Below are 19134 nucleotides of genomic sequence, written 5' to 3' on the forward strand. Positions count from 1 at the left end.
CTCAATTAAACTGGACACTTTCTTCCACCCAATGCCCAATATCATTCTCAACAAAATCTACCATCTCGGCAGCAGCTTCATAAAGTGTGTTTTCTCATGTATAAGCCTATTTTGGGACATAAAGATCCTTATAGAATATACGTTACATAAATTTTACAACAGATGGACAGACTTAACCATAGTTTCTACTGGGAAACTGTGAGTATCATAGATAAGGTGACCAGACGTCCCGCTTTTGGCGGGACAGTCCCGCTTTTGAGCAATTTGTCCCGCGTCCCGCGGCGTTTTAAAAAAGTCCCGATTTTTCATTCTGCCTCCCGAGTCCCCGCTGATGGCTAGAGGGAAAAAAAAACTGTTTGAACTCTTGCTGCAGGGCTTCAAAGGGCCGACCTACAGCTGATCAGTGTTAAAAAAAAAAAACCTTGGTATATTTGCGGCGCAAGGCAGCCCTCGTTTCCTGCCGACTCGGAGCGGTAAACAGCGTCTGGTTCAGGGAGCAGCCGGATTTTGCTCTCCATTACTCTCTCGGCCCCCTGCAAGCTCTCATCTCTCGAGAAGCCCAACCAAAGTTTCCCGCGCCATTTCAGGGAGCGCTCCTCGAGAGACGAGAGCTTGCAGGGGGCTGAGAGAGCAATGGAGAGCAAAATCCGGCTGCTCCCCGAACCAGACACTGTTTACCGCTCCAAGTCCCAAGCTGCAAGAGAGGAGGGCTGCCTTGTGCTGCAAATATACCAAGGTGGAATCCTGATGCCGCCCTTACAGCGGAGAGAAGAAGCCGGATTTTGCTCTCCATTGCAGACACCAGATCGTAATGCACCACCTGCAAAAATGCGAAAATTTCCAAATGTAGCCCTGCCCTCTTACAGCTCTCCTGATGTTCAACTGTTGTCTCTCAAGGAGGATACTTGGCCAGCCTCATGCTTGATGTCTCCCACCTTGGCAGCTTTAAGACTTGTGGACTTCAACTCCCAGAATTCTCCACAATTCCCCAGAATGGGCTCGGCGGGAGTTGAAGTCCAAACGTTGTAAAAGAGCCACAATTGCCCAGCCCTGGGCTAGGGTAGGCTGATGCCGCGCGGATGGGAGGAGGGGCGGGCGACCCAGCAATTAAGTTGTGGTTTGGAGGAATATATGGGGGAAATTATTTGGTTTATTATTATTGGTAAATATAATTAATTGATTTGTAAGAAATTGGATTGCATGGAAATAATTGGAATATTCATGTTCATATTGATTAATATACAAAAAAGATAGTTATATAACTAATTGATTTATATTAAAATGTTGAATTTGTATTAAAGAACTGTATTACATAATTACATAATTAACCAATGTGAGGATGGATATAAAAATAGATGACAATGGGAAGGGGTATAATATAGAATAGAAGGGAAAAATTGAATTTGATTAAGATTAGAGATGAGGATGAAGGGTAATATTGGTTTTTAAAAAAAATAGATGAGGAATAAATATGGCAAAAAGGAAATATAGAAATTGTAAATTTAATTGAAATGACTAAACGCTGTTTAAATTTGTGAACCAGCCAACTATTCTGTTCAAAGAAAATACATTGTATGTTTGTATGTGTGTTTCTAATTATTGCTATTTATTCATATTTGTTCTCTTTTATTCTTTAAAGTTTAACAATTCATTATCTTAATATCTTTATATTTGCTTGGGGTTGGCTTTCTTCCCTTTCATCTTTTTTATTGTACAGCAGTCTTTCTCCTCAAACCTACCACCTCTCTCTTTTCTTTCCTTCTTACTTTCTCTTCCCCCCACCCTCTTTTTCTCCTCCCTACTTCCTCTTCCTTTCTCCTTCTCCTCCTCTCTTCCTCCCTCTCTTACCCTCACTCCTACTCTAATTTCCCTTCCTTCATCCCTCTCTATTGCTGTATCCTTTAATGCATATGGACTACTCAGAGGGCTGAAAAAGTTATTTTTGACTGGTCCTCACACTTTTGACCAGTCCTCGAACTTACGACTGTCCTCACATTTTACATTTTTGCCCTATCTTGTCATCATGGTGAAGAGAAGCAGTTGTGAAATGAGTGACATGGTTGTTAAGAATGCTGCACGGGCATAAATGTGAGGATGGTCATAAGTGTGAGGACCAGTCAAAAGTGCGAGGACCTGTCAGAAATGACTTTTTTCAGCCCTCTGGTTAGTCCTTTTGTGCATATGGACTACTCAGAGGGCTGAAAAAGTTATTTTTGACTGGTCCTCGCACTTTTGACCAGTCCTCGAACTTACGACTGTCCTCACATTTTACATTTTTGCCCTATCTTGTCATCATGGTGAAGAGAAGCAGTTGTGAAATGAGTGACATGGTTGTTAAGAATGCTGCACGGGCATAAATATGAGGATGGTCATAAGTGTGAGGACCAGTCAAAAGTGCGAGGACCTGTCAGAAATGACTTTTTTCAGCCCTCTGGTTAGTCCTTTTGTGCATATGGACTACTTGGAGGGCTGAAAAAGTTATTTTTGACTGGTCCTCGCACTTTTGACCAGTCCTCGAACTTACGACTGTCCTCAAATTTTACGTTTTTGCCCTATCTTGTCACCATGGTGAAGAGAAGCAGTTGTGAAATGAGTGACATGGTTGTTAAGAATGCTGCACGGGCATAAATGTGAGGATGGTCATAAGTGTGAGGACCAGTCAAAAGTGTGAGGACCTGTCAGAAATGACTTTTCAGCCCTCTGAGTAGTCCCTATACACATAGCCATGGCCACCCGGTCACATGACCAGCTAGCCACGCCCACCCAGTCACATGGCCTCAAAGCCACGCCCACACAATAAGCCACGCCCACAATGGTGTCCTTCTTACCAATGTTAAAATCTGTTCACCTTATCCTATACACATAGCCATGGCCACCCGGTCACATGGCCAGCTAGCCACGCCCACCCAGTCACATGACCAGCTAGCCACGCCCACAAAATAAGCCATGCCCACAATGTCCCTCTTTACCAATGTTAAAATCTGGTCACCTTAATCATAGACCAAGCTGGAAGTTTGGAACTCAGACAAATCAGCCATCAACAAGCCCATAGAGATAAACAACATGTATATACTATTTAAAAGACACAATAAAAAAGCTAAAAAGATCAGAACAACTCCTTACCAGTAATCAGCACCCAGAGAAGTGGGGATTAACACCAAAAATTGTTACTTACTCTGCTAACAAAAGAATTAAGATTGGAATGCACCAAGGACTCTACATTTCCATACTATAGCAAAGCAATACAAATGTAACCTTGGGAACCAGTCCCCAAATGGAGCATTATAAATAGAAATGATATATAATTTGCACTTAAGGCTTTTTTCAAACCATAACTAGTGAATTGCAACTCAAGGGTTCCACTGCATTCTGAAAATGAGGAATAGCTTCAAGTGAACAGATTCACGTTTGTAAATCAGTGAGTTCAATTTCACAGCGGCTATTCAAAAGCATCATATCCGTACCCGACACACTCTCCTTATTCATGTTAACATAGGCACACGCAAGAATTCGCCACTCTGCACTCAGAGAATGATCTTCCTCCAGTTCCTTTACTGTAGAGAGAGGGATAGTAGGCTCCCCTCAGTCTGTTCTCATCTCAGTCATTCACTGCACTTTTCAAACTTGGTTTGTCCAGGAAGGCTGAGACCAACATATCCTCAAAGGCTCACCATATTTAAATTTGGATTTGTAGGGGAGGAAAAAAGTAACCTCATGTGACTTACCTGAGTATAGTGCAGGGGTCTGTAACCTTAAACACTCAAATAGCCATTTGGACCCATTTCCCACAGAAAAGAAAACACCAGGAGCCACAAAACCCTTCCCGTGCCTGACTATTTCTTGAGTGGCCACAAAACTAGCGTATGTAGTTGAATTAAACATTCTGTTTTCTTCTGAAACTTTTCTTTTCATGGATTTATCCATGGTTAGCCTACTGGGGGTTGAAAAGCTCAATAAATCATGTGCTGGCGGGTGTCGCACATTGGTGGTTGGATGCATATTTTGAGTGACAGGGAGCCGCAGCAGAGGGGTGAAAGAGCCACATGCGGCTCCGGAGCCGCAGGTTGCTGACCTCTGGTATAGTGCAATGCTGAGGAAGTCATGTTTGTTAAAGCTGTCAGAAATACTAACTTGTGTAGGAAACGTAATCGGTGAGACTAAATAATCCATGAATCTTTTAGAAAAGAAAGGGGGCACCCTTGAAGTAAAGATACTGGTGTCAGTAGGCCTGGAATTCCTCAGTTTTGCCACCTGGGTTAAAAATAGCTCCCTAGCAAAGAATGTGAGGAATAGTAGCTGTGCCAAGTTGTAAGGAACTTCAAAGCAGCTTAATTGGTCCTCCCTCTAACAGGAATGCACAAGCTGACTCTCCGGCATCGTTAAAATATGGCTAAAGAACTTTTTTTTTTTTTTGCAGGACAAGAGGGCCAAAATGAATAAATACAGGGAAAGCCGTGTCAATATGAAGCTTAATTGAATACCTATCAGATCAATCCACTTTTAGACCTGACCTTGTCTAGTACACCATTTCATTCTGAAAAATTTTTATGGCCTGCTCTAAAAGCATAGAGAGTGTTTTACACAAAGAGAAGAGAGGAGGTGGCAACATGGCCTTTGGGACCACTATCAAATGACTCCCCCCCCACCCCGACTTTCCCATTCATACACACATGCACACACAATTTGTGAGCATGTAAGATTAAATCTCTTTCTAATTAAGATATTTTTTTTAAAATTTTAACAGGTATGCTTGTTTATTTTATTGCACCCTTACATTTTTACACTGCTGCCTGCAAAGATTTCTGAATGTTATATTTATCATCCCTCCAGATCTGGTTGCTCAGTAGCCCATCCAATGCCACGGTTAAACTAGATCCAACAGAAGTGCCCCCTCCCACACAGGTGAATATACTGATAAGGGGAAAGTCAGGCTAAAAGCCTTGCAAGTGATTTTGAACAGCTTACTTGTTCTTAACTCCGGATGCTTCAGTGTAACCATGGCTCCACACTGCTGGGGCTCCAGAGGCATCTCCGGCAGAAGGCTGGTCAATCTTGAAGCAACGAATATTACTACAAAGAGAAACAAAAACGCTCAAGCATCCATGCTTCAAAAGAAAAGGAAATAGTCCCCGTTATCTTCTGCTAATCTTGTGTCATGTTTGTAGGTTTTATTTTAAGTCACTAGGCGAGAATGTATTTACGATAGTAGTGATGAGAGTCCCTGAATACGCAAGAAAAAAGACCATTTAATAGTTAGAGTACTATATTCTTTACTCTGCTTTGCTAAAAAAGTGTTGTCAAATATGATATTTAAAAAAAGAAATTAGAAATGTTAATAATAAGGTAAGTTAATTAGTTGCCTGAATAGGGTATTACAAAAAATAAACAGCTATGCACAGATGAAAATGGTTTTCCCTCCCACGCGTTCTGGCATAATTGCCTTTTTTAATTCCTGCATTTCACCGTTTTTTGGGTTTATTTTTCAGTAAAAGTATTTAACTTGTATTCATCCAAAGTCATTTTTGTGTGTCTATGTTTCTGTAAGTGTTTGTTTGTATGTGTATAGTCATAAATCCACACCCATGTACCCTGCTTAAGTTGGCCGCACTTACACACTTTCTCTTTGCCCATGAGCAACCTTTTATCTTGCAATCCAGAACTCTGATGGCAAACTTCACCCACATACTTGTCTGAATTTTAGCTGCCACCCGACAAAAAAAGCCCCTGGAACTGTTTAAATGCTAGCGCTTAAGACAAATATAGAGTGCAATAGGCTGAATGAATCAATGTTTATTTTTATAAACTATTTTTATTTAAAAAAAAAAGGAGAGTAAAACAAAGCATATAATTTAACCTGCTTTATATAAATATATGACTCTTGCAGTTTTGGATGCTACTGCTGCTGATCCTGAGATATAGTTCAAAACAAGCAAATAATTCTTAGTTCAGGAGCCGTGGTGGCACAGTGGTTGGAATGCAGTACTGCAGGCTGTTTCTGCTAACTGCTGGCTGCCAGCAGTTCGGCAGTTTGAGTCTCACTGGCTTCAAGGTTGACTCAGCCTTCCATCCTTCTGAGGTCAGTAAAATGAGGACCCAGATTGTTGGGGGCAATATGCTGACTTTGTAAAACCGCTTAGAGAGGGTTGTAAGGCACTGTGAAGCGGTATATAAGTCTAAGTGCTATTGCTATTCATGATGATCTTTCCGAAGGAGGCAAATAACTCAGCTAGGCAACATGAGCAAGGAGTTAAAAAAGCATTCATTGCAAACATCCGAGGAAGGGCAAGGGAAGGCATTACGGTTTGTGTGTATATCTAAAGACAGTTTAGCATAATTTAGCCTGATTAAGCTGAAATTCTATCACTTTAAAGAAAGTGAGAGCCTCTTTCTAAGTTCAATAATGCAAATTTTTTTACTACTGGTTCTGTGAGTGTGGCTTGGTAGGTGCGGCATTGCTTGGTGGGCGTGGCAGGGGAAGGATACTGTAAAATCTCCATTCCCACCCCACTCCAAGGAAAGATTACTGCAAAATCCCCATTTCCTCCCTATTAGCTGGGACTTGGGAGGCAGAGAATAGATGGGGGCGGGGGCAGTCAGAATTTTTACTACCGGTTCTCTGAACTACTCAAAATTTCTGCTACCGGTTCTCTAGAACTGGTCAGAACCTGCTGAAACCCACCTCTGCCGCCACCCCTCCAGCGTGGCTCCTGGCCACTGAAAGAAAGTAAGCAGGGCCACCATCAGCTTGCCTAAGAAGTCAATTCCACCGGCGTGGAATAGTGAGAAGAAGGGAAGAGAAAAGAATAAGGGTTTTCTTATGTACCTTGCCCTTTTTCATCACTCTTTTCTTTCCCATGTATCATATCATTTTAGCTCAAGCATAGCTAACCATTTTTGGACAGGAGGCCATACTTTGTTCTTATGTCCTACCTGTAGGTAGAGAGGGTGTGGCATCAGCAGCAGCAGCATGCTAAACTTTTCTGGCCTAAGTTTTTTCAATTTGGACAACTATAAAAGATTATAATGCAATCTGAGGGAGATGTAAGGTGTTTCAGGCGCTTGCTTTGCTCCTATAGATCCCCTAAACGCTTCTTTCAAGGCTCTGAAAATTCTGCCCTTTGTCCCCTCCACCAGTCCTACTGCTGACCTGCAATCTGTTAGCCACGTTAGGTGGTAAATATGAAGCTTTATAGTACTTGGGGGGGAGGGGGGGATGATGAGCTTCTGCTGCTCAGCAATTGGTTGAGAAGTTTGCATTCCTGCCCCACCTCCCAAAAGCTGGGGTAATCAGAAGTATATTGTAGCACATTAAACGGGATGACAGGGAAGGATTTTTTTAAAAAAAAGCAGCAGAGAGCACTACAGGAACTTGGTGTCTTCTAGAGTGAGCAAAATCATTTGTTTCAAACCATTCTGAGCAACAAATGTCATAAAATGCCTTGTCTCAAGTGGCAAACATCCCGTTTTAAGCACGTTGAATACTTTCAAGCTCAAAAGAGAAGATTTCAAGCTTGGAACCTGTTGGCTTTGAGCTCAAACCAAAATGCCAAATCATCCCATGTTCCACTGAAATCAAAAGTTAAGCGCTGAAGCCAAGTCTTTCTTAAAATGCTGCACTTAAAAACTTTTCAAAATGAAAATGTTTTGCACATCCCTAATATTATTAATGTGCTCCCTGTTAATTAAGTCTATCTAGAAGTCATTTTGGAAGACTGCTCAAAAACATAGAGGTAAGTCCTCACCTTACAACACAGTTCATTTAGTGACTGTTCAAAGTTACAATGGGACTAGATTGTTTTTCACACTTACAACCGTTGCACCATCCCCATGGTTGCGTGATCAAAATTCAGATGCTTGGCAACTGACTCATATTTATGATGGTTGCAGTGTTCTAAGTGATCACTTTTTGCAACCTTCTGACAAGCGAAGTCAATGAGGAAGCCAGATTCACTTAACAACCGCAATGATCCAGTTAACAACTGTGGCAAGGAAGGTCATAAAATGGGGCAAAATTCACTTAGTACTGCCTACTACTTAGCAACAGAAATTTTAGACTGAGTTGTGGTCGAAGGTCAAGGACTACCTTTACTTCAAATTAAAAAGTTTGATAATTCCCGCTCTAGATTATAGTTTCTATCAGTCCTGTCCGCTTCTGTTAGCTAAGGGAAAAAAATGTTTCTTTAAAAACAGGCAACTCTTTTGACAAGAGACCTTACAAATTTTCTACTTTCCCCTCCTCTCTCCCTCTTTCTCTCCTCTCCATTTTTTGGTAGTGGGCAATCTAGTAACTTTGGGATATTGCATATCTTTGGATTGTTTTTTTCTTATCATACTGATGTGACGGGGAAAGAACTAACCTAATAATGGTAAAAAATACCACTCAGGATGGCTTTACCTTCTCTCTCCTGGTGGTTCCAACACTAGGAATGAGAAGGGGTTTGAGCCTATTTGCTAGAGTCTATTTAACTCGGTCATGCAGAACTTAGGAAAAGTCGCTGCATGTTAAGATAAGATTCTTTATGCATGACCTGAATGACACAATCCTATGCAAAAACGGCGTGTTATCTGGGCCCTGAACTGGAAGCAGGGGATAATTAATTGTTGGCAGGCAGCACAGTATGCCAAGGGTTGGGCTTTGACAAGTTTGTCAAAAGGAGTGGAGTTTCCAGAAGTGTCTGAAGGTACTTACTAAACTGAACAGGAAGATTCTGTTCTAGGCAACTATATTGTGTTAATTGTAATTCATGCAGGATATGTTTATACAAGTTCATAAAATGACTGAAAGTAATGTAGAGATTTACAGAGAACTGAGAAAGTGATCTCTGACAAAACTCTTTGAAAAATGACAGATATACATTTGCTGACAATCTCATCCCTTGTAACCAGGGGTTTACAATGGCCACAGAAGACTGATTTTTGGAGCAGTCAGAGAAAGACAAGGAGCAGAAATCTTCACAGCAATATGACAGCGCCACAAGGAAGCCGTTGTGCAATTCAAGAATGCAGTCAAAAACCGCACAATTATTTCCTTGTACAGATATAGTGGAAATAAAGTTCACCAAAAGAGAACTTTGACCGTGACAAGTCATGAGTCAGCAAATTCAGATCACGTCATATTTGAAAGTTATGAGAGACAAAGTCCTTTTGCTCAAAATAGCATATCTTTCAATATTTCATAAAGAGGCTTATCCCATTTTAGTATGCTGTGCAAAAGAAAAAAAAAGAAAAAGAAAGAATATGTGCTGTGTACATAAGACCTTGCAACTCACACAAGAAACTTGACATTTTCTTGATAGGGCTAGTAGATTTAGCTGAAAAATCAGGGGTGAAATGCTCCCGGTTTGGACCGGATCACCAGATCCGGTAGGGTGGTTCGGAGAACCGGTAGCAAAAATCCCTGCCCCCCCCCCCATGCCCAGCTGAGCCGCACAATCATCAGAGGCTTTTTTTTTTAACTTTTAAAAGCATTTTTTCTACAACCTCTTTCATTGAAAAAATGCTTTTAAAAGTAAAAAAAAAAAGCCTCTGATGATCGCGCGGCTCAGCTGGGATGATCAAAGGCTTTTAAAAGAAAAAAAGCCTCTCTGCTCAGGCAACACAACTTGGATTCTCAGAGGCATTTAAAAGAAAAAAACCCTTTTTTTCTTTTAAATGTCTCTGACAATCCAAGCTGAATTGCCTGATCGTCAGAGGCATTTAAAAGAAAAAAAGCCTCTGCCAATCAGGCAACTCAGCTGGGATCGTCAGAGCCTTTTGAAAGCATTTTTTTTACAATCTCTTCGCCGAACAAGAGGTTGTAGAAAAAATGGTTTTAAAAGTTTTTTTTTAAAAAAAAATTGGCCACGCCCACCGTCACATTACACCCCCCCCAAGCCATGCCCACAGTAGTAACCAATAGTAACCAATAGTAACAAATTTTAGACTTCACCACTGTGAAAAATGTATGCAGCAATAGAGCTATTGGGATCATAGGAGATATGTCAGGCTCATAAATATGTAAATATATAATCACTTTGGAAGGGACAAAGACATTTTGTTTCCTTTAGTTCTTCAGGATGCAGGGATGGGCAGCAGCCACTTCTCCTGCAGGGCGCCCATGGCAGTCATGCCTGGGTAATGACACGGCTGTCATCCAATGACCGAGTCTCCTGGAACTTTCAGCACCGCCCCTTCCTGCTGTATTCCAGTTTTTCGACTCGGTCTGTTCCTGACAGTCGTGTCTGTAGATTTCTCTTAGTTCCTTACTAATTTAAAACATTAACTTCTGATGCAGTTTTGGGTTTGACTGAGACTGCAGCTTCCCTCAAAATTGCCTGCGCACGAGCTCGCTTTGCTTGCTCCGCCGCAAGGATCGTCAGGAGGTTTTTACAGCGGCGGTTGGGAGCGCCCCCTCCCTGAAAGCGCTGAACAGCTGAGGGGCTCTATTACAAGCGCACGAGCTCAATCGCTGGCTCCGCCGCAATTATCGCACTAAGGAGCCCTTAACGACGGCGATTGGAGGCGCCTCCCCCCCCTCCCCAAAGCGCTTCTCAGCTGACGAGCGCTACAGGAGTTTCGCGCCCTTTTAGTGCCGCCTTTCAAATCCGGGCGGCATTTGCATACTCGAGCGAGCAGTCCTTTCGCTTCAAGCGCGACGCTGATCTCCGCGCTCCTGCTCCTTCCGCTCGGTGTGTGTGTGAGAGTGAGGACTCCGAGCAGAAGGGCAAGCCTCTCCTCAGGTATCGGAGGGTTTTTTTTTAGTCGGGCGGAATCTCCCCTCTCCAGCTGGTTGGCGCGAGGGAAATCCCCGCGCCACTTGAGAGCCTCGCCTTCAAGCCTCCAGGCTAGCGAGAAGCCGGCGCCATAAAAATTGTTTATTGGAGAGTCTCGGCGCCATTTTAAGAGCCGCAGTCATTCAAGATGGCGGACGTTCCCTCTCGGTCCAAATCTAAAGGGAAGCGTCGCCATAATGACGATCCTGAAGAGGGCCCTTCTACTGGCCACAGGGGCAAAATCAGGGCTACCTCCTCTCACCGTTCTGCCCCCTCTAGGTCCTCAGCCCCTACCAGGGACGAAGACAGGCGCCACAAGGCCATGGAGAAGGCCTTCGAGAGGGCGCATTCCAAAGCAATTCAAGGTCAACCTGCCCCTCCTCCCATTGAACCTCCTACCCATTCTGGCTCTTCTCGTGACTTGTCGCCTGACAGGTCTATTCAGGGCGATGGCATTAATACAGTGGAGGTGGCATCCGTCTTCCCATCTGAGACGGTGGATAATCAGGCACAAAACGAGTGCTCACCACTTCCTGAGCAAGAACCGCAGGGTTCCTGTCTATCTAATACTGTTCCTCAAGCCTTCTTGCAAGCAACTAACTTGCCTCAGGACATGCAGGCTCCCCTGGCTGAACTTATTTCAGAGGCCATTCGGCAGGGAATTGCCCAGGGCCTTCAACAACATCATTCCAGGGGGCATTCCTCCTTCAATAGGAAGGCTGACAGAGTGTCCTCTCACTCCCGCCTTCGATCTTCTCTCGAGGAATCCACTGCCGATGCTTCTGACCAAGATTCCGTTAGTCAGGATTCTCTGTCTGAGGAAGGGGAGTTACCTGACCAGGACTTGTCTGAGGATGAAGGGCTGGAACCTGATCAACCAGCCTTTGTGGGGCTGTTTAAACCCCATATGTTTCGATCTTTACTTTATAAGGCTAAAACAACAACTCGTCTAGGGATTGAGGGATCTTCCTCTTCTTCCTCTTCTGTGCCGGCTGATCCTACATCGATCCTCTTCCAGGAACCTAAGGTGCAGTCCGACACTGTTCCAGCTCCAAAATTATTTTCTGAGGTCTTGAGACGCCAGTGGTCCTCTCCTAGCTCCGGACCTATTCCGAACAACTTAGATAAAAAATTCTACAACATGGCATCGGAATTCTCCTCCCTTTTACAGGTTCCTACGGTAGACCCTGCCATCGTCTCATTGGCTACGTCCTCGCCTCCCACAGGTCCTTCGGAGGAATATTTACGGCCTGATGAAAAGAAGGCTGAGAGGACCCTCATCAAAGGTCACCAAGCATCTGCTTGGTCTATCCAAGCATCCTCAGCCGCATCTTTCTTTAACCGTGCATCTATATTGTGGTTACGTCAGCTGCAAGATCGCATCCCTGCCTCGGACCATCGATCACACCAGGACATTAATAAAATCATCGCGGCGACCGAGTTCTCCGCTGATGCGACACTTAATGCCTCCCGATTTTCAGCCAAGGCCATTGGCACTTCTATTACATCAAGACGCCTTCTGTGGCTCCGAAATTGGCAGGCGGATGCCCGAAATAAATGGCGCCTGGCATCCTCTCCCTACGCAGCTGACAAATTATTTGGAGCTCCTCTGGATCCTCTATTAATTGAGACAAAAGACCACCGCAAAATCCTTCCCTCCATGACTCGTAGGTCTGATCACCGATCTCAAGGCTCCTTTCGTCCTTCTTCCTTTCGAGGTTCCGACCCCACCTACTTTCAGCACCGGCCTCACCGCTCCTTTACTTCCAGGCCTCCCCAGCAATTCGGAAACCAGGTCAGACAAGGGCCCCGTTTCGCTTCTAAGTCCCCCTTTCGGGGAGGGAGGGGTCGCCCCTTTAGGCGGGCACGCTAATGATCGTGCGGATCCTTCACTGGGCGGCCGATTATCTCTTTTTTCAGACCAGTGGGATTTATCCGTCTCTGATGTTTGGGTTAGGGACACTATTCGATTTGGCCTTAGGATTGAATTTCGTTCCTCCCCTCCTACCCATTTTATCCGTTGCCCTGTTTCTCTGGACCCCGTTAAAAGGGCTAGAGTTTCTCAAGCTATCCAACACCTCCGGGCCATTAAAGCCATTCAACCTGTTCCACCTCAAGAACGTGGCCAGGGCTTTTATTCCCGCCTTTTTCTAGTCCCCAAATCTTCGGGAGGTTGGAGGGCTATCCTTGACTTGAAGTCTCTAAATCGGCACGTTAAATACCGCCGTTTTAAAATGCAGTCACTCCGAACTATTCTGCTCTGCATTAGAACCGGGGACTTCATGTCTTCCATTGATTTGACGGAGGCTTACCTCCATATCCCCATACTTCCGGCCCACCGCAAATTTCTTAGGTTTTCATATAATGGTCAGCATTTCCAGTATGCTGCCTTACCCTTTGGCCTTTCCTCTGCTCCCAGGGTATTTACTAAGGTGATGGCAGCCCTTATGGCCCACATTAGTTCGATCCCTATTCGTACTCTTTTTTATTTGGATGATATCCTCATCCTCTCTAAATCTCTACCTTCGGCCCATGAGGACATAGCTTCGGTGGTGTCCATTCTACAAAGGCATGGTTTTTCCATTAATTGGTCCAAAAGCCATCTGGCTCCTTCTACGTCCCTGCAACATCTGGGGGCCGTCATTAATTCAGCCACTCTCCAAGTTTCCCTGTCTCAGGACCGCCAGACAAGCCTTTCTGACATGGCTTTGAGGTTCCGGAGGCGGGGCTCCGCCTCTCTTCTGGGTCTCTCGACCCTTCTGGGTAAAATGGTCTCTACTTACGACATCGTGCCATGGTCTCGTCTCCACAGCAGGGAGCTGCAGTGGCTGTTACTTCCTTACCAGCGGCGGTTCACCAGCACCTCGGCCTCCAGAATTGCTCTTCCTCCATCGGTCCTAGACTCTCTCGATTGGTGGACATCGTCAGCCATATCCCGGGGCTCTTCGTTCGGAGACCAGCTCAGGACTGTAGTCACCACAGATGCCAGCCTTTCGGGCTGGGGGGCTCATCTGGAGTCACACATAGCCCAGGGCCTCTGGTCCCGGCACGAACGACGCATGAATATCAACACCCTGGAACTGAAGGCTATCCGTCTCGCTCTCCTCAAGTTCGAGCCTCATGTCCTTGGTCGGGATGTCCTCGTCCTCACGGACAATGTCTCGGCCAAGGCTCATGTCAACCGCCAGGGGGGAACTCGCTCACGTCACCTGATGCAGGAGTCCCTCCAGCTGTGTCTCTGGGCGGAGTCTCACCTGTCTTCGCTACGGGCCGAGCACATTTCGGGAGCTACAAACATCCAAGCGGACTCCTTAAGCCGTTCTCTCATCAATCCGGCCGAATGGAGCCTGCACCCTCTCCTGTTCAAAGACCTGTGCACCCGGTACGGTTCCCCGTCGGTGGACCTGTTTGCAGCTCCCGGCAATCAACAGCTTCCCCGCTTTTTCTCTCGGTTCCCCTGTCCGGGAGCGGAGGCGGTGGACGCACTCCGGAGTCCTTGGCCATGGAATCAGCTGCTCTACGCCTTCCCTCCTCTGCCTCTGGTTCCCAAGGTCGTCCGGAAGATAGTAGCGGAGCAAGCGGAAGTTCTCCTGTTGGCACCACACTGGCCACGCCAACCGTGGTTTGCCGACCTCTTGGACCTGTCCGTCGCTCCACACTGGAGAATCCCAGACGATCGGATCTCTCTCCACCAGGGGCCCATCCTCCACCCGAATCCTCAGTCCTTTCAACTGACCGTATGGAGACTGAGCGGCTCCTTTTAGTGAGGGCTCACGTTCCTCCGGGGGCAATCCCCATCATTCAGGCCGCACGCCGACCATCCACACTGCGGATCTATGGCTCCACCTGGCGGGTGTTCTCCTCTTGGTGTCGAAAAAAAGGGATTTCCCCTACGGAAGCATCTATTCCTCACCTACTGGAATTCCTTCACCATGGTTTCGATGCGGGCCTCGCACCTAACACCCTTCGACGCCAGGTGGCTGCTTTATCGTCGATCCTTTCATGCTCATCCTCCTCTCCTATCTCCACAGATCCTCTAATTCGATCTTTTTTGAAGGGTGCTACCAATCTCCGCCCTCCAACGGTTCACCGCTTCCCTTCGTGGGACCTGAACAAAGTTCTTTCTGCTCTGACGGGTCCCCCGTTTGAACCCTTGAGAGATGTTGGACTCAAGTTTTTATCGTTCAAAGTTTCCTTCCTAGTTGCTGTTACTTCCGCCAGGCGGATTTCTGAGCTCGCTGCCCTGTCGGTGCGGTCCGACCTCTGCATATTTCATACGGACAGGGTGGTGCTTCGCCTCGACCCGGCTTTCGTGCCGAAGATCAACACCATCTTCCACAGGTCACAGGAGCTCACACTTCCGAACTTCTGCCCTTCGCCTCGCTGTCGTCAGGAATTCATATGGCATAAGCTGGACGTCCGCAGGGCTCTCAAGATTTATGTGGCTCGTACTGCTACCTTTCGGAGGTCAGAAGCTCTTTTCCTGTCCTTTCAACCTTCGACTATGGGATCTCGGGTCTCCTCTGTTGCCATTGGACGGTGGATCAGAGCTACGATTGCATTAGCCTACGAGGCTCAGTCCCTACAGGTCCCTGCGAATATTACAGCACATTCCACAAGAAGCGCCTCCACCACCGCCGCCTGGTCCACGCAGGCTCCTTTGGACGAGATTTGTCGGGCCGCTACGTGGTCGTCTGTCTCTCCCTTCATCCGGCATTACCGTCTGGATGTCTACGCGTCGGCGGACGCTGCCTTTGGCAGGAGAGTTCTACAGCAGGTCCGGCCTCTCCCTCCCTAGGAGACACCATGCTTTGGTATGTCCCAGGCATGACTGCCATGGGCGCCCTGCAGGAGAATGGGCGTTGGACTTACCTGATACGCCTCTTCTCTGTCTGGCGCCCATGGCAGTCAGCCCCACCCGTTCCGGCCGTCCCTGGGTCCTGGGGGTGGGAAGGTGCTTTTACTATCTGCTTTATCTCTACAGACACTCCAGTCTTCTGGACAGCCTCGCCTCAAAACTGGAATACAGCAGGAAGGGGCGGTGCTGAAAGTTCCAGGAGACTCGGTCATTGGATGACAGCCGTGTCATTACCCAGGCATGACTGCCATGGGCGCCAGACAGAGAAGAGGCGTATCAGGTAAGTCCAACGCCCATTTTATCATAAGCCAAGAAACACAGTTGAGGGCTTGAGCATTCAGCACAGCAAAACAGGAGTAAAGGGACATGATCAGAGTTCAAATCTCCAACCAGGAAACTCACTGGATGACCTTGAGAGCTGGTCACTCTCTCAACTTAACTGGGAAAAAGACAGACATGAACAGAATCAAAAATTACTGGAAGGGGGGAAAGTAAAAAATAAATTAAAAAATACTAGTTTTTGCTCCTGCTTCTTAATTCTCTGAGTGGAAGGTGGGGGGAAGTGCTCCCTATCTTCAAAATGGAAGGGTGAAGGTCAAGAGCAAAAAGAAACCATTGTTTGGGTTCAAGGTGATCTTGGACAAGCAGGGACCATTAAAGTATAAGAACTGGGCTCTGGGCTCTTATTTACCAAACCAGTTATTTACTGAGTTTCAAAAGAAAAACAGTCCTCCTGAACATAGTCATTACAAAAAAAAATTATGGGCAGTTAATGTTTACATAACAAGTGCTTTTCCCCAAGTGCATCGTGTACCCTTTTGCCTATTGTGTAATAACATGGACGGCTCCTTACTTCAGCAGCTCCAAGGTTTTGTGATCCAGAACTAGTCTGGGGTTTCCAGTCAGGTCTAGTTCCTGCAGCTTCGGAGGCAAAGTTTCAGGCAACGTGACTTCGGTCAGCTCATTACAGCTCAGGTCCACACACTGAAGAACGAGGGGAGAGTTAACGTAAACAGGCCATGGGTCTTCGGAACACAGATGGCTAATTGTTACATAAGACTATAGTAAGAAATCAGAGTTCCAACTGTCACAAGTAACATGCACAATAATAAACCAAGATCTGGACTGTACCATTTCAGACCAGAGGTTGGTGCACAGATAATGGAAGGCTCCACCCACCACTCGGAAACTTCACTATTGAGAAAATTATTGCATAAATCAAGAATGTAGAATAAGCTTTATTCCTTAATATCTCATTTCCGGTGGGTAAGTATTGTCATTTAGCAGAGGGAGTAACCCAATAAATATGCAGCTGCAGTCTGAAGTGGCAGAGCTGAGAGCCTTTTCCTGCCGTTTAATAGAATTAAGCCAACCTCCTCCTCCATCACCCTCTATTGAGCAAATTCTACAATGGCCTCAACAACACACAAGATATGATTATTTAATATAAACATTCCTTGAAGTAATCCTCCTTTAATCTAACATGCCATCATGAAATGTTAAAAATAAAGCAGAGAGCAGCTGATATTCTAACTAATGTACATGACTGGTTAACAGCTGTATTTTTCCCCTTTCTTCTATGTCTGATTTCTGAAAATCCTGGAAGGTTGCACACTATTTAATGACTCTGAGTGAGCCTAATTTAATTCTGTAACTTTTCTAAACTTTATGCTTCATTAAATAACCTCCATGTTTGTTGCAGAATGAATAGTGATTTGTCTACTGTCTGTGTTAAGAGGGTAATTATTATCCTTAAGCTAATAGAGCACATCAGTGTTAAGTGAGTTTTAATTAAAAGTAATTTTATAAATACATAGATTAGAAGCCAATTGCGGAAAGGGACTGTCATAATTCTGACAGAGCTGTTATTATTCACCACCAGCTTTTAATACAGAGCTATGTTGTGAATTTAAAGGTGCATTTAAAATCAATTTCAAAATGCAGGCTGCACTGAAAACCAAAATTTTAAGTTGTCACAAAATAACAGATAATGAATGCCAATGAACTGGAATACTGCTGAAGACATTAAAATATCCAGTTGGGTCTAATATTGGGAGTACAGTGATAGGTAGAAAGGAAAGAAGACAGGGCTAAATCATGGTAATTATTAAAAGTTTTAAAATTACTTGTTTTAAAACTACTTATTTTACACAACAGAGAATTTCATTGAATTTTAATTTGTGTTCAGGGTAACAGGGCAATTGTTTTCCAGAAAAAATTGGAAAAGCAGAGCACTTGAAACAAAAGTTGGAAATATAACAGCATGAATACTACTATCAACCTAGCGAAGTTTTAGAAATGCATCAAACAAGTAATGCAATCTCACATGGCCAACTCAGAGCAAAAGGTTGTCTTGACATCTTAAGGAAGATGGAATAATTGTACTGCTACCTTAAGCATTGATGTAAGATGTCTCACTTTACAAAAACTTTTAGTATTTAAGTTGTTCTCTCCCTCTCCTTCTCTCTCTCTCTCTCTCTGTCACACTGCTCCAGTCACAATACCAATATTTCAAATATCTATTAGTGCTCCGAACTCTTCCAGGAACCATCTTTCTCTTTGAATGGAGAATACACGATTTTCTATATAGAACATGGACAGAATGTAACTTCATCACCACCAAGCTCAAGGTTGATTCAGCCTTCTATCCTTTCGAGGTCGGTAAAATGAGGGCCCAGATTGTTGGGGGCAATATGCTGACTCTTTAAACAGCTTAGAGAGGACTGTAAAGTACCGTGAAGCGGTATATAAGTCTCAGTGCTATTGCTATTTAAATACACATGAGAAATCCATGAAAAATCCTATCCTAATTGGAGATATGAAAAAAAAAAAAAAAAAAGCTCTATTTTCACAATGGATGATTACCTCCAAGCAACTAGAAGAAGCTTTAGGAGTAAATTCTTATGAAACCCCTACCTTGATCTCGCCAAGTTGCATGACTTCTGGAAAGACTTCGATGCAGTTGGAGTGTGCAATCACAGTATGCATGCGGCGACAATTCATGATCGTCGTTGGAATAGATTTCAGCTTATTGCCACTAACGTCGATTTCTTCCAACTCTTCAAGTTTGGCCATTTTACTACACACAAAGGAAACAGAAAGATTTTGAGCATAAAAACCAAAGTATTCCCTTAGAATAATGACTTTAAAGGCCAAAGTACAGGTGGTTCTTGACTTACAACCATCCATTTACTGACCATTCAAAGTTACAACGGCACTGAAAAAAGTGACTTAGGTCTGTTTTTCACACTTACAACCATTGTAGCATCCCCGTGGTCACATGATCAAAATTCAGACACTTGGCACTGACTCATATATATGACGGTTGCTGTTTCCTAGGGTCACCATTGCGACCTTCTGATAAACAAAATCAATGGGGAAGCCAGATTCACTTAACGACCATCTTACTAACTTAACAACTGCAGTGATCCTCTTAAGAACTGTGGCAAGAAAGGTCATAAAATAGGGGAAAGCTCACTTAACAAATGTTTCACTTAGAAACCTAAATTTTAGGCTCAATTATGG

At 44.6% G+C, this 19134-nt stretch overlaps 1 protein-coding gene across 1 annotated transcript in view; it reads right to left on the bottom strand.

The window, feature by feature from the left end:
- PHLPP1 (PH domain and leucine rich repeat protein phosphatase 1) overlaps positions 1 to 19134 on the bottom strand; it is a 225752-nt gene that overhangs the window by 15633 nt on the left and 190985 nt on the right. The window contains exons 12-14 of the mRNA XM_070940757.1: positions 18526 to 18688; positions 16463 to 16593; positions 4966 to 5070 (exon numbers count right to left, since the gene is read on the bottom strand). Of these exons, the coding sequence (XP_070796858.1) occupies positions 4966 to 5070; positions 16463 to 16593; positions 18526 to 18688 (399 nt within the window). The remainder of the gene's footprint in view (positions 1 to 4965; positions 5071 to 16462; positions 16594 to 18525; positions 18689 to 19134) is intronic.

This window comes from Pituophis catenifer, unplaced genomic scaffold (genome assembly GCF_029215685.1).
Source record: "Pituophis catenifer annectens isolate HBS135680 unplaced genomic scaffold, rPitCat1.0.hap2 SCAF_3, whole genome shotgun sequence".
Classification (NCBI taxonomy): domain Eukaryota; kingdom Metazoa; phylum Chordata; class Lepidosauria; order Squamata; family Colubridae; genus Pituophis; species Pituophis catenifer.